The 25694-nt window shown below is 33.7% G+C and overlaps 1 protein-coding gene across 3 annotated transcripts in view; it reads right to left on the minus strand.

Moving 5' to 3' along the window:
* Nucleotides 1-557: 557 nt before the first annotated feature.
* The window catches only part of LOC117120400 (bifunctional 3'-phosphoadenosine 5'-phosphosulfate synthase-like), a 40717-nt gene continuing 15580 nt past the window's right edge, over nucleotides 558-25694 (minus strand). Inside the window, exons 1-12 of one of the 3 annotated variants that reach the window (XM_033265443.1) lie at nucleotides 20257-20427; nucleotides 14247-14361; nucleotides 10326-10561; nucleotides 9490-9628; nucleotides 8691-8809; nucleotides 8079-8192; nucleotides 7189-7300; nucleotides 6642-6707; nucleotides 4640-4845; nucleotides 3892-4153; nucleotides 2625-2893; nucleotides 558-1758 (exon numbers count right to left, since the gene is read on the minus strand). In XM_033265443.1, coding sequence (XP_033121334.1) covers nucleotides 1516-1758; nucleotides 2625-2893; nucleotides 3892-4153; nucleotides 4640-4845; nucleotides 6642-6707; nucleotides 7189-7300; nucleotides 8079-8192; nucleotides 8691-8809; nucleotides 9490-9628; nucleotides 10326-10561; nucleotides 14247-14361; nucleotides 20257-20295 — 1920 coding nt within the window. In that variant the 5' untranslated portion in view covers nucleotides 20296-20427 and the 3' untranslated portion in view covers nucleotides 558-1515. Of the gene's footprint in view, nucleotides 1759-2624; nucleotides 2894-3891; nucleotides 4154-4639; nucleotides 4846-6641; nucleotides 6708-7188; nucleotides 7301-8078; nucleotides 8193-8690; nucleotides 8810-9489; nucleotides 9629-10325; nucleotides 10562-14246; nucleotides 14362-20256; nucleotides 20428-25694 lie in introns of those variants that run through there. The other 2 variants (XM_033265442.1, XM_033265444.1) reach the window with 2 other exon arrangements.

Consider the following 25694-nt stretch of genomic DNA (forward strand, 5'->3'; position numbering starts at 1 on the left):
TATTATGGTCAGTCCAACATAGCCGGCTCTTCACAGATGCCCCCTGAGAACATCTAAAAATTAAAAATTAAAAAAAATCCAAATATTTATTGTCAAAATATTATAAGCTCGGAAGGACCCCAGCTCCAAAACCAATCAGTGGTACACATCTTAGTTGCCATATTCAATTTGCACGGGCGAAGGGCCCCAACTGTACTCTCGAACAAGGGTCCCCTCACAACCTAGTTTCGCCACTGGACGTTAGACAATATGTAGGCCTAGACCCATATATTTCTGGGTCTAGGACTAATGATAAAGTTTCTTAGTGTCTGTCTACCGTAATACTGTACATCCATAATTATGCAAAACCGTAGCAGATACGGATGTTCTGTAGAACTTGAGAATGAACTCTGATGATAGTCTGGACATTAGTGAGAACAAGGAGTTTTGAATAGCCTGTATTCATGTTCAGTTGTGATTGGTCAGTTGTTTGGTTTGATGGACATCATAAAAGGTCCATTATCCACAAAGGTTGCATGTTTTGAGAGAAATCAAATAAATCTGCACTACAAAATCCATTATTAGGTCAACATAGAAAGAATTTATTATCATTCTTAGATTTTAGATAATTTTAAATACTTTTCATGATTCTATTGCATGTACTGTATAAACAATTCCATTCAAATATAATTTCTTTACATCTACTCCACCATGTAAAAATCATTTATTACCTGTATTGTTCATAAAGGCCCTATTTAATTTCTTTGACGTTACCAATACGACGCCTTACTGAATTACGATGGTCCTGAGTGCCTCATTCAAATGCGTACATTTAACTGATGAAGCCTTTATAACATGGTCCAGACATAAAGCTATTTTTTTATTATATGGTCCAAGGAAGAACATTTATGTCCACATATTAATGAAAACAAAATATGAATACAGTGACAACTAAAATTAATTAAAAATAGGATAAAAAACACCACAATTGTTAAAATTATTGCAGAACAGAAATACAAATCTCACCAGGAAAATTAATATTAACAGACATTACTCATTTCTTGCAAATATTTTAAGATTAATACATTAATTTCATTAAAATGATTTACACTCTTTAATTTAAAAAAAAAAATCATATTGGCTTAGAATTACATTTACATATTCGGAAGATCTGCAATTTGGTGCAGAATTGATACAATTCATTGAGAATATTTTCATTACAAATTGTTGAATGAAAGGCTAACAATATCAGTACAATAATTACTATCATCTTGCTTGATACAGTTAAAAATATTGTCATTCTTTGATCTAATGATATTTTATAAAGCATATTAATATCAGCGATACATGTCTACAAGTAATTCTTTGATTTAATGATATTTTATAAAGCATAATAATATCAGCGATAAAAATATATGTCTACAAGAATTGAATATTTGTGTTTGACTGAAAACAAATGTTAAGGAATTATCTTAACATGGTATGAAGGGAAAGCTACTAGATATATATATTTCCTTTTGAAGGCTTGAGATGTATCTACTGCTTCGCAAGGGATGTGTAGTATTCAACGAGTACGGACCAAGCTTTTGGAGCCATGAACCCAGATGGTGGGTTTTCCCCGGCACGTGCAATCTTACGCATTCTAGTGCCTGATATAAAGTCGAAATCTTCTTTCTTTTCTGGGTCAAAGAAGTCCATACTCTTCTTCTTTGTGTTGTAGGCAGCTACTCTGAATGGAATGATCTCAAGCTGTGTTAGACCAGGTGCCATTGTTAAAACCTACAATTAAATAAACAACAATTCAAAATAAATCAACGAATAAACAATTTGCATAGGAAAGCCAATGATTGATAATAAGGAGCATTTGATTTGCGTGACGATGTAACTCTAGAATGGATTCACTCATCCATGACTGTTTTTGTGTTCTCTGCACAACATAGATCTGGGCCAAACTGCGTCGTAGAATTCAGACGACGAGAACTCAAAGTTTTTGCATGCGCAAATGATTACTTAGTGATGTTGATACGTTCAAGGTCCTATCACGCAATCGAAAGCTCTCTAATGTACGCACAATAACTATCTAAATTTTTATCCTAACATTAACTCAGCTAGTACTAGTAGTAGAAGTAGAAGTAGCGTAAGATTACTATGCACTTGCTAATAAAGGGATTAGGATACACCTCCACCAATGATAGGTAAAGGCCTAGAGTAGCATAGGCTTAAAATGTAACAATTTAAGCTTAAAACAAAGTAGTGCTTACAATAATAACGAAGCACAGAAAGGGCAACTGATTAATTCACGAGAACAATCGTGTGAAGTTTTGAATCTAGAATTATGGGATTATGTGAAGGCACCTATTAATTTGATTAGTCGCAGTACACATGGATTGAACGGCATTTGTTTTGAATATAGGACACATGTATTGTAAAGCACTAGTAGGGATTTGAATACAGGACTCATAGATTGGAAAGCACTTGTAGAAATTTTAATACAAGACACATGGACTGGAAGGCATTTTTGTAGGGATCTGAATACAAGGCACATGGATTGGAAAGCACTTGTAGGGAATTGAATAAGATACATGGATTGAAGGCATTAGTTCTATGATCTTGTATAAGACTCATTGAAAAATAAAGAAACTAACCTTTCTGCCATGAGAATGCTCGTACAAGTCCCGTGTTTTGTCTGGATGAGGCATGCCTGCGGGATCACGGCCTACAATGTAGAAGTTAGCACCGGTTGCCATACGTGCCTTAGCATGCCACTGAACTTCTGTTGGTCCTGCGTACATCATTGGAGATGGGAAGATTGCTAGCACAGTAGTGTTTGGATCTAACACACCCTCATCCATAACTGCGTGGTGCTGTTTCATACGAATATGTAGTGGTACATCATCAGCCTTTGTCCATCCACCTGGAAAAGTATTGTAATTTATTTATAAATCTATCAACCAATCTCAACAAACATAATTGAACATATTGAGTAAACAGATCAAATTAAATTATCAAAAATAACAAAACACAATGAGTGTTGCACACTATGTTTAAGTCATGCATACACATACCTTTAGTCTCCTATTATAAACCAAACCAGAGGTTTTTTTTTTAGTAATTGTGATTCATTTAACTTAATTATACACTTGTTACACTGCATCTTAAAATTAAGTTAGTACACACTAAATCTAAAACATGGTTCAGATCAGCAGACAGCAAAAACATGTCTTAGGTGGAGTTATGCTAAGTACCTTGTTTAGTAAGGGCCAACTCAGACAGCAGGGCATAACGTGTTGGGTGTGTTAAGTTGATTGAGTTAAACGCGATAGGTCGGCGTCAGGGACAGTCACGCCATACAATATTAAACATGTATAATATTTTCATGATAATCTAGTCTTGAGTCAGTCTAAACATGTGTGATCATTTGGGCATTACCTATGCAATGTATTCGGCATCCAGCAATTTGTAAGATTGCTGTTGTGTATAAAAGTACATACCTAATAATAATAATAATAATAATAATAGTGTAGTTTTATATAGCGCACATATCCATCTAATGCAAGATGCTCAGGGCGCTTGATATGTGGACTAGGAACTCGATCAATGACTTTCTTTGCCCCAAGGGTCCCTTTGTGTCTGTGCTACCCGGCAACCCGGTACCAGCAACTCTCGTCGTCTACCACAGGGGGCTGTCTGTTCCAGTACATCGGGGTATCCCCCTACTCGTCTCGAAGGATGTACTGGGTTCTTTATAGTGCACACAAGCCATTGTATACACTGGGCCTACGGTTTATAGTCCTTATCCGAGAAGACTTGTTCTACCACCAGAACCATAGGTGAGCGTGCCGATCGATCCAGCGCCGATATTATGGCTATAGCTTGCGGCGCCCCTGCTAACCGCTCGGCCATTCGACTCACCTAGTGGATGTAACAGAAGGACAGGCTTCTTATAACCTCTTTCAAGCAGGGTTCTTTTAGTGTCTTGCATCAACAGAGCATGTCCATTGTGGATTGGATTACGAAGCTGGAATGCGAACACAGCATCAGCCCCGATCTCATGGAATTTAGCACGCAGTTGATTAGGAGTCAAACGATACTCCTCAAGACCATCGTTCCATGTGATTTTCTCCAGAACTTCAATGTCACCACCGGCCAACCAATCACCACTTTCATGTACCATCTGTTAGAAAAATCATTACATTAAGTTGTGCTGTCTACCGAAAGTGAGTAGTACTATTTGTAGCACTAATTAGTGAAGTTAAAGCCTTTAAAGGCACACTGTCTGACAAAAATATCAAATAATTCTTTTAATAGTTCAATTAAAAGGACCAAATAAGTGATTTACACACTTTTTACTACAATTGTTAAATTGATTACTAGCCAATTCAAGGGTCTATGCAAAAAAATACAGGATAGGTGTTACTTAATTATTCGTTAATCCTAAATGGTTTTTTTCACCAGGACATTCAAAAGGAATGATAATTTGCCCTACCAGATGTGTTATCATCAATAGCATTGCAGTACCCACTGCTACTTAGCGGTAGGATGCAACACTAGTCATTAAGCACAATCCTGGTGGTCTAGTGGTTAAGACATCTGGAAGTTGTGGGTTTGATTCTCATCCGAATCACTTCAAAAGTAATATTAAAGGTTTATTGATATTCACCTTAATGTACGGGTGGTCTGGATGGTTGGTTCCCCACTGTCTGCAACAACGTTCCTCCTTGCGGTGCTCGTAAAATTCTGGGGTACGCAGAATAGCAAGTCGCTTGCCTTCGTAAGCCAATGCAAATGCCTCTGTTTTCTCAAGACGTTCTTTATCTTCTGTACTAACTGGTAGCACAATTGGAATTGACTGGTTCGTCATCCCTCCTAAAATACAAAAAAAGATGACGTTGAGATCAGGAACTATTAACATTTATTCTGTCTGTTAAGCCCTGTCCAGACTATAAAAAAACATGACATGCCTAAATATGGTCATGATGACATCACATCATGACCATATATAGGCACATCATGACTATATATGGGTGTACATATGCCTATACTTTGTCAAAGAAAATGTGATAGTGTGGACATGGCTATATGCTGGATTAATAATTGCATAGCAGAGATCACAGCTCAGTTGTAAACTGGTAGAAGGCATCGCATGTTGGACCATGGAAATCTTTTGAAATCAATTCCACTTTTGCTCTCCTTGTATTTTACCCGGTGGGCTGAAATGCTAGTATAATATCGGGCAGTACATCAGATGAAGACCCCCTGCTTTTTCCGAATCATGTACTACATTCTTAATGTGCCTCCCAACAGGTACCAGTACAGAACTACTAAAAATTATATCTCTATTTTTAGTCTGTAAAGCCTTTCTAACCCATTTTTAACTCATTTGCCTTGTATCCCTTGGCAAAAGGCATGGTATAAATTTTTGTATTACTATAACACTATCTTTATTCACGTACCATATTGTTAGAGCTACAAAGAATGGTTAGTAATATCATGCCAATGATAACATGGCTTTGTGTGATAATCACCACACAACCATAAATGGATGTTATAAAAAAAAATAATTAATATGGCTTCATCATGACTTCATTAACATAGATTTTACAGAACATTTTAAGTATATTGGTGATAGTAGATGTTGATAGATTAACCACCATATCAATAATGAAAACCTCTCTATCTGTATTATTAAATTATACCAAGTTAATACAGTTTCCCAAACAAGCAAATTCAACAAACATACGTGACAGAGGTGATCTGATGCACATTAGGCCAAACAGTAAAAAAGACATGTTCCTTATTCCCAGTGTTTGGAAAAAGAGAAAAATGAAGAATATTTTCTTATTTATTTCTTCAAAAAGCAGGGCATGTACAGTTGTTCCAATGCCTCAGTCAGGTTTAGGCACACACATACTTGTGACTGATTTCAATTGATGATATATGTTTTGCAGAATCATTTAAAAGACAATTGCTATTAGTACATGTAAAACTGGTAAACACTACCAGTACAGAGAAAGTAAATTCAGGCAGGTATCTCAGAGTTAGATGCAAAAGATGGAATTTATAAGAATACAGTATTAAGATTTGAGGTACCGGTTAGTTCTCCAATAATAATAACTACTGCTATGTTCATCTTATTACTATATTTTTTCATCACAATATTTTGCTTTGTTACAAAAATTATTCATTGAGTTTAATTCCTGAACATTATAATAATAAGTATCTATTACACGCACATCCAAAAAACCTGATCATGACAAGATATATTAGGGAAAAGTTTCATTATGATAATATGTATTTACTATGCAACTCTTGTTCAGAAAATAATTATAAATTGTTTCTCTATGTGAATATTATCTATTACATATTTGATATAATATTGATCTCTTTTAACCTGATTATGTCTGTAACAAGTTTGCATTTCATAAAGACAAATACCTTCTGATCTGTTTGCCATCACATTACAGAAATACAAACCATATCACACTGAGAAAAAACAATGTTACCCAAAGTTTCCAATATACCAACACTTTGAATACCCACACAATCCATGTATCTAATCCTGTATTTTTAATCACATGACCGGATGACCCCTCTGATCCAATATGCTTAGTTGCATAACAATACGACCCCACATTCAAGCTTGACCTTTCATGCACACTTACGTATATTTTGCACTTTCCTCTTCAATGCTTCCACTGTTCCATTAATTGTTAGCATATTGCTGCCAACTAATATTATATTAAAAATCAGGATAAACTTTTAATTCATCTTTTATCAAAGTATTTTTACTAAATGTTGTGACCATGTGATCATTAAAATTGTGTTGTTAAAAAGGGTAAGCTAAGGCATAAAAAATTTGTCAGTTGTTATGCAGGTGAAAACTGTACATTTTGAACTCTTTGACAAAACACACAATCATGCTATAACAGATTCTTTTTTTTGCCCCTTCCTTGCAAGGTTAACCCATAACCCATAAAGCATTGCCGTAAACATAAAAAAGATATGCCTCTTGTAGTTTTTACTTGGCATGAACATGTTAAAACATAAATAATAAAACTATGAAACAGTGACAGTATGTTTAGGTAAATTAACCTTTGACATAGTCATGCACAGTTAAAACTACAAGATGGTATATTCAAATGACTTATTATCAACTCCTGGCAACATTATTCAAGCATTTCTCAAGATTTATATTTGAAGAAAACTCACCATCCAGGAGACAGCCAAAATGCTGGCACTGCAAGTACTCCCTCTCTCGCATGAAACCATTCAGTGGTGAAGCCCAACCTTCTGAGAGAACTTGAAGCCATTGGGTGTCCAACTGAAAACAGACCACAGTATTTTCAAATAAATGCAATAAAAAGTACCAAGAAAGGGGAATACACAAAAAACACAAGGAGAAATGGGGGTACTTAACATAGGAAAAAATGAGAATGCACAAGAATGAAAAAATGAGAATAGATAGCAAAAAAAAAAAAAAAAAATAACCCAGGACAAACCAAAAAGAAATATTTGAAATATTCTTGTGCTTGTACTGTCCAAAATGTAACAAAATGTGAACCTTCCTTGACATACTGACTAACTCCTTTCCGAGCCACTAGGGCTCATGACGCTGAAGCTTATCCCCAGTTTCTGTAGTGTAAAGCGGATGAGAGATGTACTCCCCCTGGACGGGACACTAGTACGTTGCAGTGTTAGTCCCCAGCAGTTTGCTGGTACCCATTGGTACAGCTGGGTGGACTGAAGCAATGTAGCTAAAGTGCCTTGCTCAAGGACACAAGCAAATTTGCACAGCAGACTCAAAACCCGACTTTACGATTGAAAGCCCGAACCACAACCGTTGTGCCAAATTGTCCCTGACATATTGAGGCTTTTAGCAAAATGCATTCGATCAAGATTGAACTATTATTAATAACATTATATTCTATATCATAGATTTTCTACCTTTTGTTTAAAAACACACTTTATATGATAGAGAATTTAATGTCTTTCTTTTCCAAGAATTTGTACTGTTAAATAAATTGGGTTGTGAAACTCTCAAGGTTGGTTTAAATGTTACAAGTTTTGTAAATTCACTTATTCATTCAACCTGTACATACCTTAGTGATATTGAGGCATTGTAGTGACTCGGCTTCTTGTCTTGCTTCCTCAACTCTATCAGCTGGAATAAACAATTCCTTCACTGCCTCTACTGCTGATTCAGGAATGATCTCCTACAAATGAAACCAAGTAAAAATTAGTCCAATATCTTTTGTACAACACACATTTACTACCTCATACTCAGGCTGGGGTACATTCCCATTAAGACAAAAGTTGTAAACATCAGAGAGAGCAGCTTAGCTCCGTCGGCTAAACTGGTGGCAGCCACTGTGTGTGCGCTGAACCGTGAAGATCTCCAGGTCCTCGGTTCAATTCCTATCACTGCTCTCCTTGTGTTTCAGCTGGAGGGCTTTCGGATGAGACATTTAAGCTGTTGGTCCCGTTTGCGTTTATGGCCATGAGCACATTAAATAACGCAGTACACTCTTTGGAAAAGAGTAGGGGATTGTCTCCCGGTGTACTGCCCAATCACAACCAGAAGGACCACACTGGAAATAAGTCTACTTTTGTAAGTTATCCTTGGTGTTTACACCAAATAAATCCATCCATCCATCAATTATTTTTCCTTCTCTCTACCTTTATATTTCTCTGCTAGTGAATAGTTAACTTACGTGGGACTGTAGGAGCTTGACAACATCTTGCACACACGTGTCAATGCCATCTCTGCCAGCATGCAACACAATATCTGGCTTCTCTGGGGCCTCGTACTTGCTGTCAATACCAGTGAAACCTAACAACACGGATGATTCAAATATATCAAATGTTGTATACACAAATACCAATAATAACCAAACAATTATAACTATTATATAAATATTTATTACATTCCAATACACAATGACAACACAAAACATGAGCTATATCATTGAAAACATAATGTTTCTCTTTTTTGCTCTCATATCACTTTCTCCATACTATGTTACGCCTACTGTAAGCCCTATTATTTCGCACGCCATGGTATTTTCCAATTGCCAGTCGCAATACTTGGCTATGCTTAACTACACTACTTGACCTGATCAATGGTATATTTTGTGGAAAAGCTTACTGAGTGGCTTCCAAATTTTAAAAAACAGCAACATGAGAATTCATTTCAAAGAACTTATTGTACTGCGAAACTTAAAGACCCCGAAAAACATTAGTTAGCAAAATCTCTTTAGAATGGCCAACTGTCTATACCTAATCTGAGCAAATCCTTCTTTTAGTTCTCACATCAGTCTCTCTTTAAAATAGTATTACAGTTATTACACCCATCTGAGTGTCACAAATGATCAGCTTCTCATTGGCGGTTCATTCCCATTAAATAAAATAAATAAAAATCAAACCCTCTATTACTTGTGACATCATCATATTCATCCTTCAAGGAATCACTGCCTTCAATTGTAGAAATGATTTAATGGTGAGAAAACAAACCTTTGATAATTCCAGCTCTGGCTTTCTTGTACAGGCCTTTCACATCTCTCGACTCACAAACATCCAAGGGTGTATCCACAAAGATCTCAAAGAACTTCAGACCATTGTCTTCATGGACCTTTCGGGCTTGGTCACGATCCTATAAGTATAATATTTCATGTTACATATATAATATTTAAAAATATTATTTAAAATAGCTACTAAATATTGTATCTTTCAGAATTTATATTATACTTTTATATATTTCTTTCAATTAGGTTTTTTTATGTAGGCCTAGTATTAATTTAACATTTGTCATAAAATATTTATGTAAAATATTCACTATAGCACTTATGTTTGTTGAGAATTGCTTTAATAAATTGGGATTATTCATTAGGTAGCCAACAGACTGATTAATGAAATTCCACTACAACTCTACAGAATACCATTAAGCATACATAATGAAGTTGGGTGGTTAGCAGTCTGGCGCTCGGGAATTTATAAGTATATTTGATAAAGCATTAAACAGTCATAAATGTTATTGATACATTATCAGTCAACTTTTCTTAGTATTAAATATTTTTATTGCTGTTAATACATATAGACATAAGCTCTTAAGAAGTATTCACAGTTTATAGGATGCATAATGTGCTACTACTTTGTTATAACTATCCAAAACACAACATATTATTGTTCCTTTGTTTATGTTGGTATATTTTAGAGTTCTTTTGATGCCCACCATTTTGTTTTAAATCACTTTATAAAAGTAAGACTCCTATTTTAGCTCATATTACATATGTTGACTTTCAATAATTATTTAATAATAAAATTGTTTCTATATAGCAAAAACGACAAACCTTTGCGTAGGGGCTAATGAACGAAGTCAAGCAGACAACACCACCATCGGCAAACAGCTTCGACACCTCACTGACACGGCGAATGTTTTCCTCCCGATCTTCTGGAGTAAAGCCTAAGTTCTTATTCAAACCTTTTCGGAGATTGTCTCCGTCCAATGAGTATGATGGGATACCACGATGGCAAAGATACTCCTCCAGGGCAAAGCTAATGGTGGTTTTTCCAGCACCGGATAGACCTGGAAGATTGAAGATCAAGCAATTAAGTTTCTTTTGTTTCTTTCTACTTTATTTATAACGTTTTAAAGTAAAAATTAATGGCAAATGATCTCGAGTCTAAAATAGTGATTTAAAAAAATTTATTGTAAAAAAAAATCTTGCATATTGATTGAGCCTGTAACTAATTAGAAAGTAATCACATTAACATTTTGTTTAAGTTTTCTTCTAACATTGTTCCTGGGAGGGGGGCTCACCCTTTAATATTTCTATACGGGGAGGTGCCGCATTTACAGGGTACATTTTCGAGGACTTGGTATCACAAATGTGGGAAATATGGGGGTGAGGGGTGGGGGAGTTGATGCATTTGTGGGGTATACTTGCGAGGACTTTGCAGCACAAAGTTTGGTTGGTATGCAAGTGAGCTCCCCAGGTTTTGATCCCATTAAAGGTTTTTTTAAAAATGTAAATAACCTTTCCTGTTTCTACTTTCAAGTGTTAAATTTGGTAATGATTATTGGTAATTTCCATCATAAGCAATATTTGAACAGCTTATCACCTACAGTATTTAATTCACTACACAGATGGCATCAATATTGATTTCTATTGTATTATAAAAGCATTTTAAAGCACAGCTCAGTTCTACAATAGCTTGTAATCAATATAAACATAGTTCAGAAATTATAAGATATCATACAGCATCTGTTGTGTAATGATTTATATTATGAATATATTTAATTTTCATTCAATTTAGCATGTTACCCAGAAATTAGATGATAATAATAAAAAAAACAAAAATCTAATAAAAATAATATTAATATAACGGTAGACTTATATAGTGCATTATAAGACGTCTATGTGCTTCACATTATCATCATTACCCCAGCCACTGGATTAAACACCTATGGAACAAAAACTCAGCTCCCTAAGTGAGTATTCCATAACACTGCAGCAGCTAATCAATGCATTTTGGAATTTACCCTACCATGTACTCAATTATACTCAAGGGTGGAAAGAAGCAGATAAAGTGCCTTGATCAATCAAGTTAAAAAGTTAAATGCACAGTGAGGGATGAAACCGCGACCACGAGGTTGGGAACCAAACTGTTCCCACTTCTATAAATTATTACCCAATTCACAAAAAAAAAAAAAAAAAGATATTACGTGGATATATTCCAAAACAGTGTTCTCGCAATTGAAAACTTTTACTGGTAAATTTGTCCATATAAAGCCAGCTAAGCATGTGAAGTACAGTATTGTAAAGTACTCTTTTAATGGAGTTCAATGGTTCAAAAAATAATTCATATAATCATAGCCTTGGTGGAAGGGAATGATGTTCATTATTTCACTTAAGTTAAGTGACTTAACTTTACTAGAATAACGGTAAATTAACTTGCTAAACGGTAAAGTCGGCTCGGATTACAAGGACACGATTACGTAACGTACAGTAGGCATCTAAGCCAGCATTGTTGTATTGTACCACCATTATCATCTTCTGGCTGGCAACAACATACTCCAACAATGCTAACAACAGCATCGAAATAGTCTCATTAGTCTGGTTTTCAGAAATTATTTGTAATATTATGTGTAAAAACCCAGCAAACGTCCGTTTTACGAATAGTCGATATTACTATTAACCTTTGCCCTTTGCATCATCGACCAAGTAATAACGTTAAAAAGTCTGATTGCTACGTTTTTTCAAAGTGATAATGTATATTTTTCTTAATAATAAAATCAGATTTGTTGTATTTATTTATTGACAATTCAATCTTTTCCATTTCTGCTATAATAGTCGTTATTAATTCAGTTTCAACGAACTACCACCAACGCCAGTCGTTAAAATGAGCGCACATGTTTACGATGACGAAATAAAAAAGTGTGTGGAAGTCAGCAACTTAATTGACACCGCGAAGCTAGATTTTCGCGAAGTGCATAAACAACACAACTGAGCGATCTAAAAACTACAAAACAGGACAGAAAGGTTGTTAAAGTATACAGACGTTTTAATGAAAATGAAAACAATATTTTGTTAAATGGAAGAATGCTAGCTAGCGATTAAAATAATTCGTTTTTTATCGAAGGTCAATTTAGCTAGGGCCTAGAGAATCTACTACTTAGATTACGATAGAACACGCTGCTGCATTGTCGTTGGTTCGTACTGGTCGGCTAGGTTTGGTAGTGGAAACTCACACCTTCTCTACAGTAGTTAACAATTTTTTTGAACAAATATCTCTTGGTACCAGAGGTTAGTAATGTTTTATTAAACAAGCCTTTCCACCGTGTGACGTCGACAGCCTGAAACTGGCTGGCTGTTTATCTGGCTCTAACTTGGCATCGAACGCAATTAGGGGATTATCGTATCATGTTTCAAGACGGGTATATCTAGATAAAGTTTGACGTGAACCAGGCTATTATCATGTGATAATACATTATGACATCATCATAATATATAATACACCAAAATATGGTCATTTGGGTGTATTATGACATAATCATGTGTGAATACATTATGACATCATCATGTGATAATATACCCAAATGACATCATCATGTGTGGACAGAGCTTCTGACTTAAATTTCAGGGTTCTGTTCAAAGCGCTTTACATAAAAACTGATAAAATACAATATAAAACAGGCAGCATTATACAACAAAATTACACAAATATTATATACTGTAGAAAAACTACAAAAATATACTTATAATTAATTACATTGTTAAAATAATTAAAATTGGAAAATTCAGTCAAAAATAAATATTATATAATTACCTAACAAATTTGAATATACAATTCTAAATTATTACAATACAATACAGATCAATTAAAAGTTTTAAATTCAATATCTACAATATTGAAAAACAATCAATTAAAAGGAAAGAAGAAATTGAACCTAGGACCCAGAACTGTGAATCATCAAACAGCTCAACTTCTGTATACTGTACCAGTAATAATATTCATTAGATATAAAGGTTTTGTCTTATTTTACAGCCACTTGAGATGCTATAAAGTGTCCCTACAATTGGAATGCTGAGGAATAACGTGATGGTCATAAAAATGATCCCTCTTAAAAAAGCAAAATTCCACTTGAAGCTGTAATGGGACTTAGCTGTGGCAAAACAAACGTAACCTCATATACTCTAATACATTCTATCAGATGATATTCAGTCGAGGTGCCCCGGTCGAATATAATTTATTGACATTTAAAATTATTTCTATTCAAATTTTCTGTTACAGCATCATGTAATTTCACCCAGTGGAAATCGGCTGCTATCATCATTGACAATTACAGGATCTTTTTGGTTGGGGTGGGTAAACAAATTAGTTAAAGTACAGCAAACATCAGTGACTTGCACTTCTTCAAAACTGAATGTAAATAAATCTAAAGTAGACCTACAGTATGCAAGTCATGATCTTATTTAGCTATACATTACGTACACAATATACACCATATGATATCAATTATTACGATTTTTCATATGATGAAAATTTATAAAAATATCTCCTAATTAACAGAATATGAACTACAAACTTGGAGTTAGTTTGACTTAATGGGTATATACAGTATGATGCAAGGAATTAGCTTGTAAGACTGGGTGGAAAACCTAAAGGCTGGGTAGCCCTACCTACCCACTATACCTAAATGCCTGACAAAGTTCAACTTTGATTTACACTAGCATAAGCCCAAACCTTAAAGTAAAGTGACAGCTCACCTGTAAACCATACGGTGCAACCCCTGAACCCGCCACGGGTTCCCATCACCTGCCCACGTTTATCACGGCTCACATGATGAACCTGTTCGTACACGTTCGTCGCCACTTGCTTATTCTGCAAAATAGAAATTTTGAAATACAATTAGCATGGATTGTTTAATACTCAGAAGACAAAACTACAATATTATTTCACATTGTATTATTTATTTATAACATTTTAAACAGAATTCAAAATGTTATGAAAATTGACTACAAGAACCTGACTTGACAACTACCTTTAACGTAATCGCGAATATGAACAAGGGGAAAAAAATCAATAAATTATGTACAGAATCATGACAGGTTTATGTTACTAGCATACCACTGAAAGAAACAAAACCGTAGGAATATTACCTACCAGCTCTTATTTAAGCTAGCTAGACTTAAGAAGCTAATACCAAAAAGTCACCTGATATCAGATATAAAATACAATATCCGATTCCTTGTCTACACTAGAGAATTCTAATGTTGCTTGCTAGTCATGGTTGGACCTAATAAAAAATGGTCAGATCGCCCAGGTGCATTTTTTAACATAAAGGACCACAACCAATTTTTATTTATTTGTAAAAGTTGATATTTCCAATATGCCACTGAAAATGGTACCATTTTACAACTTTTAAATTTTTAAACTAAATGGTAAAATTATTATTGTATAATATTTTCTTTTATGAATATTGTATTTTTACTGATGACCTACAGCAGGTATTAACAGCAAGGGGTGTTCTTTTTCAAGCTAAGGACAGTAGGCAGGCCACACAAATACAGTTTTTTATTTAACTTTGATGTGTCCCACGAAAGTTGTTACATACCTTTTTATTTAACAACTTTTGTGGAACACAGCAAAAATGCAGTCAGGCAACACATGATCCTCGGGCTGCACTTTGCCTACTTTTACATTAGCCAGTTAGCAGTTTTTAAATTGTACCAAGTGGAATTAATAAAGAATTGAATTGCATGAGTATATAAAGAATGACATCTTCATTACTGACAATCATGCTCAGCTTACAAACATATCTAGGTTGCAATTTAAACTGGTGAAACAGTTAACTGCTATCTTCTGTTCTGCACACTGTCGCCTTCTGCACACTAGTATTCAACATAACAAAAAAAAAAAACAGTACAGGCTGCACAGAATCAGGAGCTTGTGTAAGACTCGCACTGGCAGTAAATGTTAACAGCCACCTCAACTCCCTTCTCACCTACAGCACCTGCTTTATTCTTTCTATGATGGTCATTTTTGGGTTATCTGGATCAATAGTATAAAATTAGAATGGAAAGATGACCTTCGATTTACCTATCTTTATAATGCTAACCATTAGTGCCATGTGTAAACACTGCCAATTTCAAACTTTAAGTTTACAATATGTATATACAGCCAATTAACTAACTGTACTATTGAAGCCTTTACTGCAGGTAATACCATGGAGGTATAAAAATATTTTATACCTCCATGGTAATACTAACTTCCAATATGCATTTTTATAGGAAATATGCACACTTTATAGATATGTTATAGACCAAATTGTAATAACCTTTGTATTGGAAGTGTGCAGAAGATAAGTAAATCTGGGGCTAAGAAAACATAAAGTTTAAAAATAGCAAGGTATCAGATAGATATGTTCATCAATCTCAATTACATACTGTACTTTCCTAAAGCAAACATATTGACCAAATACACCTGATAATTGTACCCAATTCCCAAGTATTTGTACCACAACTTGTGATAGCAGTCAATTATTAATATACCTGTATGTTCATAGGATCAAGGACATTGTTATATTAATCTAATACAGCACACACACAAAAAAAAGGCAAGAATAAATTTCTCTCACATTTCTTTTTTGCATTCAAGAAAATTCACAGTTAAATTATATTCAAATCCCCCTAAATGTTATCTTTCAATTTCTACTAGGTTCATAAAAAGAATTCTTCATAGATTCTGATTAAATTCCATGCAAATTATCGTTCATTTATACAGTATTACACAAAATTTCAAAATTGAAATTACATTCCCCAGAATTAAGGGATACTATTAAAAATCTGGCCTTAATCTACTGTATAGTCAGTTGCATTACCGGTTAAATAGGATAATTTATGTTCATACTTTATGAATATCATATTCAAATAGATGGTAGTGTACAATATGTCATCGTCAAAAATAAGCTTCAGAACTAGAAATTGGAAATTGCAAGTGAAGTGCTGCGAAGTACAACTGCATATAAATGTTCTTCGAACAAAATTATTTATGCGAGTCAAGTGAAAATAATGAATAATAAAAATATAACAAATAATATGAGACATGACCCATTGTCTATATTAGAACACTCCTCATTAGGTAACGAAGTCGTAATTTTTCATTTTTGTCAAAAAGTGTCTACAGTGGTGAATAATGGTTTAGGTTTTTTTAATAAAGTTTCAAAAATTTCTATGTATGTGGAAAATGTAGTTGATTACCAAAGGTTACAATTTTTATTTTGAAGACTGCATGATCTAGGAAGTGTACATTTTTTTATAGGCAAGTTTCCAAGGGCGGGTTTTCTAGGGGCGAGTTGACTGCCAAAGAGTGTTGCCAAAGTGCGAGCCAGTGTGTTATTTGATCACAAGTGCGAGACATCGCAAGTGTGAGCCGGCGAGCCATGACTAGAGTTGTGCGAGGTATCGGCTGAGATTTGTGGAGTACAATTCAAAAAACAACTATAGGTCTAATAATGAATTATTGTGATGTTAAATAGACAATGTTGGCTATCAAGGAGCGACGTTGTTTTTCATTGGGACCTTCGTCCCTTCAAGGCTAGGCCTATACCATCCTAGCTAGTCTAGGCTTAGAGTAGGATAAGGCTAGCGCGACATGTAGACGTTGGTACGTGTTGGTTAGTCTACAAACGTCGCCTAAAGTAATTGATTTTACCCGGCAGAACGGAAGAAGGAAACTCCGCTTTTCAGTCGTCTTAGGCCCTTGTTTTTTGACAAACAATGACCTTTCAGATGTCAAATTGCTGTCAAGAATATGAATTGGCTGCTTCGCATCAATAAAATTTGAATTTCCAGCAAATGCCAACTACATTAAAGAATACTGAAGTCATTGACTCTGAAATGTAATGTTTTTCTATTTCTACAGAGCAATAGTTCCAGAATAACACTTACAAAACGTGTCAAACATCAGGCTCTAATTAATTATAATGTTTTTTTTGTTTTTTTTTGTTGTAAATGTCTATGCTGTCATTGTACCAAGCCACTTTTAAAAGTTAGAAAATAAAGAAGTAACCAACAATACCACTATTACAGGCAGAAAATGGAAACCACAAAGCATCACACTATTTCACAAGCCTGCCAGAAAAATATTAATCAAAAATTGTCGACATATGAATAATATAATTATATATCATTGAACTCTATAAGATTAATGACAGATGATTGTGTGTATTAAATTAATATACAGTAAGTGTTAAAGAGGTGTTGTTTTTGCTAAAATGATGGAACAGAAGAGGTTTCACGAATACATACTTATTATGAACCTCACAAATAGAGCCTGAGGGATTTAGCGATGATTGTGTACAGACGGTTACGTAACATAACTTGGGTATACATGAAAAAAATTACAGTGCGACAGCATATGGAAAAGATAATGTTATGGTTGCGAAAATAACCACCCACTGTTAAAATGAGAAGTAAATGGCTTGGAAAGGCAATACGATTGTTTAAAATAGTGTTTATTCACTTATCCTAGCATTCTCCTTGGATTGTATGCTTTGGAATTTAAGTGATCCTTCATAAACCTTAGCTAGCCCTAACATCACAGCGTAGTGCGCGGGTCAAAGACCATCATGCAAACCTAACCATGCCGTAGATGTGCAGGGGCCGAGGCCTAACATTTGTTGAAAAATCTCAATGTTTGCGGCCAGTATCCTTCACAGCATTAGCAAAACATTAAGGCAAAATTCTTGAGTTTAGTTTCCAATCAATTTGGTATAGTTTACTGGGAATTATGATGATCTTTACAGCAATAAACAAGGCACAGCCACGATAAAAATCTCTATTTAAAACACTGCTGTATCAGTGGATTTTTTAAATCTAATACCCAAGTTAGGTCATGTGACACCCATTGCTAAATCCCTTGATTGCCGCCTGCAACATATAAGGTCCTATCACCATGTATTTAGTAAATTATATTAGAATTGATAACATCCAATATAAAAGGGGGATCATTAACTATTCTTAACTCCTGCCAACAATATAAAGCATAGGAAGCTTGGAAACAAATGGGTAGAAATGTTGATAAAATATTCATGATTTATGTAGCTAATATTGTCTTACAATAAAAAATGAGAAAGGGTTGTGCAAATACCCTCAGATATATTGAAAGACACTGGCATCCGATATTGTTACCAGCACTTATTTAAAACCTACACAGATTTGCAGGTATTCTGGAACATCATAGTCGTCGACATCTTATTTTACATACTAGAATTATGACTGTAAATGATGCAATTCAAAGAAGAAAAAAAAAACCCCACCTGGACTCCAACTAAAACATTTATCTATCTTTAGTTAACTGATCAACACAGCCACCAACTTTTTGATGATGTATAAAATAGATTTGTGCATCTGTGTTTAGGTTTAAACAGCTTAGAGCATGGAGAAAATAAAATATTTTCTCCATGCTTAGAGTATGCTTGCCACTAATAACCTGCTTGTTTTGACAATGTGCAATGTGTGAGTCAAAATTGTATGACAAGTGTAATATGACCTGTTATTCATTGATGGTTCTGGTAAATTCATCCACTTTTTTTATAAATGTCTGTTTGATATTGCTTTTGTACAGTATTCCATTTTCTGTTTTTTAGCTCCAATGAGGAGCTCTATGAGTACCCTGCTGATTGATTAATTATCAGATCATTTTTGTATGAGCGGCCATTACGGCCAATATGCTCTACTACCTTTATTAATTAATAGAGCTCACTGAGCTTTCGAGATTACGAGAACTTGTTTGATATGGACAGTGGATCTCTGAAATAAAATTAAAATTGAATTGTAGGTCCTAATGCACACACTGTAGAGGAATAGCTTGGTATGATAGGAACTATAAATTACAGTATACAATATATTACTGCATTAATTCTTCAATTTATTACTGCTTCGATTATTGAACATAATAATGAAACAATTATGGAACACATGGTGAGCTCCATAGGGGAGTATTCTATGGGGTCGGAGCTAATTAAAATATTGGCACTAAAACCTAATAAGTGTTTTATAAGTCATCATGGCTATTAACATGGCTTGCCTGTCTATGAATGATGTCATCATATTCCAGGAAAAATTGGCATGCTACATATACAATACAGTATACCATTCATAGTAATGGTAGAATAATGAAGGCTAATTTATAACATGAAGTGCATACTGTAGAAGCTTTATCGTGCATTATACGCTGTGTAAAGTCTAACATTATTACTAATAATTATTATTATTACTATTATTGGTCGAGTTCCTAGTCCACATTTCAAGCGCCCTGAGCATCTTACATTAGATGGATATGTGCGCTATATAAAACTACACTATTATTATTATTATAATAATATTATCATTATAATTTAATGCACTTTTCCTTCACATACAATTTGGCATTATATCAAAATACTATATGACATAATGTTCGGCATCAAAATAAAAGAAACTTTCACACTATAAATTTTTGTACAATTGTGAAGTATACAATGATGAAATTTTAAAATGTCACCCATCATCAATCAAACAAAAAAAGTTAATTCAAATGTTTGCTTATTACAACCACCTATGAAAATGTGAAAGAAACTACTGTATTACCATTAATTTTTGATTGAAAATAATATACTATAATAATATCAACATAATGAATACTGTTTACAAAGTTAATGTTTTTCTATGACAGGCTAAATGTCAACATCTCAAGTAAACACTACTTTAAAAAAAAAACATAATGAAAGCTTACAAAGGACTTGATGCCGTATGGATCTCTATTGCCATTCATGATGATCTTGTCAAAGTTACGAGACTTGCAGACTACAGATGTTTAGGTCTAAAATGCCCACGTTGAAGTGACAGTATTGAAGGTAGATACGCCTATTGTAGGCTAACTATCAAACAATCAGCTGGTACTAAAGTCAATTGTCATAAATAAATACTCATTACCATTACAACAGGGCTCTTTCAAATTCACTATTATAGTAATGGACTCTACCATTATTTTTATCAACAGAAAAATATTCTCAAATCATGAACATTAGACAACAAATAAAATCAATTTAACATGGTTCTTAAACTTCACAATTAATTTTAATGTTATAATCTTCAATTAATCTCTAGTATTCATGAATAATATTTGAATTAAAATGAACACATTTTTCAAATGGTTACAAAAAATGGAACAGTCCAGATATAGAGGAAAGGGTGCCACATCATCAAGAACTTGGTATCTGGTAATAACTATATTTAGCATACATGACCTATATTGATTAGGTATTAGCTACGTGTTACCCTTTCACTTACATATGTGCTACCCTATCACTACATCTCGTCACACAAAGTTGAGAGTAATTTTTTAGTACGGTATTTGCTAACACAATTTTGAGTTCAAGTACGGTATTTGCTAATAGTAACACAAATTTGAGTTTAAGTACGCTATTTGCGAAGTGTCTAGGGCTGGTTATACCTCATCAGAAGGTCACTGGTATTTCAGATTTAGTAGATCCTGTGTCTAAATTAGAAGAACTAGGTGAAAGTCATGCCATGCATAAAATTTAAAAAAAAATGAAAAGTCACAAAGTAATTATTTAAATACAAACAATTACTTAATGGATCTACAATTACTGAATGTATTCAAGTTGAAAAAGATGTAGACAAACTTTGATTAAGATAGAGTTGGTATAAATCTATGTTACACTAGTGGTACCGTATGTAAAATTCAATGTATTCTGTATGAGTATGACATAAAAAATATATCTTGGATGTCATTTAATAATGACATTGTATTATCTAACACATTTTATAAATATAATATAAAATTATGTGAAACTATACAATATAGAATATCATTCTTTTGTAAATTATTTTAATAAGTAGGTCATGACTGGTATTTTAGTCAAGTAGATTCTGTTTCTAAACTAGAACTAGGTGAAAGGTGTAAGTTATTTACATAAGAAAAAACAGAAACAGTCACAAAGCACAGAACTAGAAATTGCAAATTGCAAGTGAAGTGCTGCAAAGTACAACTGCATATAAATGTTCTTCGAACAAAATTATTTATGTGAGTCAAGTGAAAAACTCCAGCATCGCGACATGCGGACGTTGGTAGGAGTAGGTTAGTCTACAAATGTCACCTAAAGTAATTGATTTTACCCGGCAAAACAAAAGAAGGAAACTCAGCTTTTCAGTTGTCTTAGGCCCTCGTTTTTCGACAAACAATGACCTTTCAGAGGTCAAATTGCAGTCAAGAATATGAATTGGCTGCTTCGCATCAATTAATATTGCAATACAAACAATTACTTACCGGACGTAATGTACATTTAAAAAAAAACATTATAGACTTGGCACATTTTCATCCAGGAATCGGCAACAACTAGTATGTATGTATGTACATATGTAATCAGATTTATATAGTGCATAACACTGGGGTCTCTATGCGCTGAATTGTTGGCTACTGCGAAACCCTGCAAACCCCAGCAACTTTTTAAAAAAAAAAACACAGCATTTCCATCCAAACCTTGTAATAGTGATTGAATCACGTAGTATAGGACTCAACTTGGTATCTCGATAAAAGAAAAAAAAATGTTATGTACCCACAAAATAGGTTGTTATAAACATAAAATTCTATTTTTTTTTTTTATTGAGATACCAAGTTGAGTCCTACATTATTCAAGCACTATCACAAGGTTTGAATGGGGTTTGCGATGTCGTAATTTTTCATTTTTGTCAAAAAGTGTCTATAGTGTGGTGAATTATGGTTTAGGTTTTCTTTAATAAAGTTTCAAAATTGAAATTTATTGGCCTCAACAGCGAATTAAATTACAAACAACTAACTGCCTGAATTTTGATTCATTCAATATCTTTCAATTTCTTTTTTGGACCACAATCAAACTAATTTAAGCCGAAAGAAACCGAAAGAAGACGCAGTATAAGTTTGCCTTTTTTGGTACCTTATTGTGTTTTTATCCATGAATGTTATTTTGTATTCAGAATAAAGAATAAACTAGAAATTGCAAATTGCAAATGAAGTGCTGCGAAGTACAACTGCATATAAATGTTCTTCGAACAAAATTATTTATGCAAGTCAAGCGAAAATAATGAATAATAAAACTATAACAAATAATATGAGACACGACCCATTGTCTATATTAGAAAACTTCTCATTAGGTAACAAAGTCGTAATTTTTCATTTTTGTCAAAAAGTGTCTATAGTGTGGTGAATTATGGTTTAGGTTTTCTTTAATAAAGTTTCAAAAATTTCTATGTATGTGGAAAATGTAGTTGATTACCAAAGGTTAACAATTTTTATTTTGAAGACTGCATGGTCTAGGAAGTGTACATTGTTTTATGGGGCAAGTTTCCAAGGGCGGGTTTTCTAGGGGCGAGTTGACTGCCAAAGAGTGTTGCCAAAGTGCGAGCCAGTGTGTTATGTGCGAGACATATCACAAGTGTGAGCCAGCGAGCCATGACGTCACGACAATAGATAAAGACGTTAGCCAGTTGTGCGAGGTATCGGCTGAGATTTGTGGAGTACAATTCAAAAAACAACTATAGGTCTAATAATGAATTATTGTGATGTTAAATAGACAATGTTAGCTATCAAAGAGCGACATTGTTTTTCATTGGTACCATCCTAGCTAGTCTAGGCCTAGAGTAGGATAAAGCTAGCGCGACATGCGGACGTTGGTACGAGTAGGTTAGTCTACAAACGTCGCCTAAAGTAATTGATTTTACCCAGCAGAACGAAAGAAGGAAACTCCACTTTTCAGTCGTCTTAGGCACCCGTTTTTTGACAAACAATGACCTTTCAGAGGTCAAATTGCTGTCAAGAATATGAATTGGCTGCTTCGCAGCAAAAATAAAAATAAATATCTAATATTAACTTGGCATCTCTGATTGTAAAATACTGCGCTGTTATGAGCATGAAGGGAAATGATTCCCTGGGTTTTACTAAATTGACCTTCTAAAAGTAGACTTGAGCTTGAAATAATTACTATACCTAGAACTATCTTATTCATACCATAATGATTATATGCAATTGAGAATAAATAAAATAAATATAAATAAATAAATAATACATGACTGTAATTTTTATAATAGAATAAATAATACACTTTTATTTTGTACCAAATCATAAATAGAAAAAAATACTAATAATATTTAAAAAAAAAAAAAAAAGAAGAAAAAATAGGGAAATTGTTTTTAAAAGCTACTTTACAAAAAGAATTTTAATTTTTAACTTGTCTACATTATGTACTGTAGTAGGCCTACTGTAGCGCCAGCTAGAATCATAGAGGTATACCTTCATGTTGACATTCATTATATAGTTATACAGTAATCAGGGGCACGGAATCACTTCACAGTTGAGTTAAATGAGCAATAATATTCAAAACAAAGATGATGAATTATGTAACATCTTTTCACACATTATTTGGATTTGGTGAATTTGAGGTCAGTAATTTTATTGTGTTAATCTCTAACTGGTTAAAAAAATACTCAGGATCATTGACCTACAATTTATTATAATCAGAAAATATTTTCTATAGAACAATGTAATAATTCATGATACTGTATTAAATATGGTTTGTAGTTACAGTACCAAATGCCATTATGTAGATTGTTAGCTTCAAAATATTTTAAGATATTAATAAACAAGTTACAGTATGAACACATTTAAATATTAACAATTATGGTAGTCAATAATATTTTTAAGTTTAGATTATATAGTCCCAATCAGAAGAAACTATATATATTGTATTATCAAATATAAATATCTGTTTTACCTGTTTAATATATAATTAGAGTAAATATCACACTTATAGTGAAATCTTAGTTATGAATTATGAAATCAGACGTTTTATTTTTTCAATTTTAGTTTACTGAGATCAGACTTTTATTAAATTAATATAAATAGCAAAATGAAGAATAGCAAAAGACTGTAAATATTGACCACTGAATGCACTCAGCCAAAGTTATTATAGAATTTACTATAGAGTTCTATTTTGGTTTTTGCACAAAAAAAAAGCATGGAATGAGCCTTACCAGCCTACCATTTCCTAGCAAGATGAAGTTAGTTTTAAAAAGCCCTCTTACTAAAACAGAATTATGAATTAATAATATAGAATTATGAATTAATAATATAACATACCGGTAGTTCTACTCCAACGAACTTCCAATTTAACTTCCTGCATGGGGATTTACGGAGGAAACCAGTGCCAAGTACCAAGTACCAAATCTTAAACATCAATGAGATTCTTTACACCGCAAAAATAACTGCTTTTTTTTACATTATTAAACATTTGACTTACTTCAGTGTAAAAAGGTAAATGGACCTTTCCTTATATGATTTTAGCTACAGTAGAACTCCTCCTTTAGGACACCCCTATTAAGGGACCCCCTTTAAGGAGACATCCCTATTTAAGGAACATAATTTTTTGGTGCTGAAGATGTCCACTTTATGGGGATTCGCTACTGTATTTAAGATTTTAACAGGATGCAAGCCTGTTGCTACAATAATTGTATTTACCTTGTTTGAATTTAATTATTTAAGATTCTAATAATGAACAATCATTGTGTTAGAGGGAGTTGTTATAGTGACTATAACAACTCCCTGGTTAGAGTAATTGATCTTACTACTACTAGGTGTACCACATCATCTTAAATCAGAAGGAATATTAAAGCTTATAATGTTATCTTACAAACAGTTAAGCAGCTATACTGTAATCATTGGCTTTATAAAGCAACACACCACAGACTAGACTACAACTATGTAACAGTCAAGTCCAACCATGGAGGTATTACTGAGAAGGAGATCACTTGGCAACAGTTCCCTTTGACGCGACAAACCCATGTGTTCCCCGCTTTTGCATCGTGCGCAGGCGTATTACCCTATAATTCACATTTTTTCGTTAGCAACAACTTGGCAACGACATGCATTTATACGCTTCCAGCAGAGCAGTTGTGCAATAAAGCGTTTGATTTTAACCCATTAAATATCTTTATAATGAACAGTGTTCCCCTGATTAGATTTTTTCGGACTTTTGGTATGTTATTATTTTATATTTCAGGAACGGATTCCGTAAAATATTTATGTTAAAATTACTTCTGTGTTCATTATAATTTTGTCTAAAGATTGATTAGTTCGACTATAAAGCTAAGTCAGCGTAAAACTGAAAAATACTCAGA

This window comes from Anneissia japonica, unplaced genomic scaffold, assembly GCF_011630105.1.
Source record: "Anneissia japonica isolate Jap-2015-1 unplaced genomic scaffold, ASM1163010v1 scaffold287953_len805160_cov178, whole genome shotgun sequence".
Classification (NCBI taxonomy): Eukaryota; Metazoa; Echinodermata; class Crinoidea; order Comatulida; family Comatulidae; genus Anneissia; species Anneissia japonica.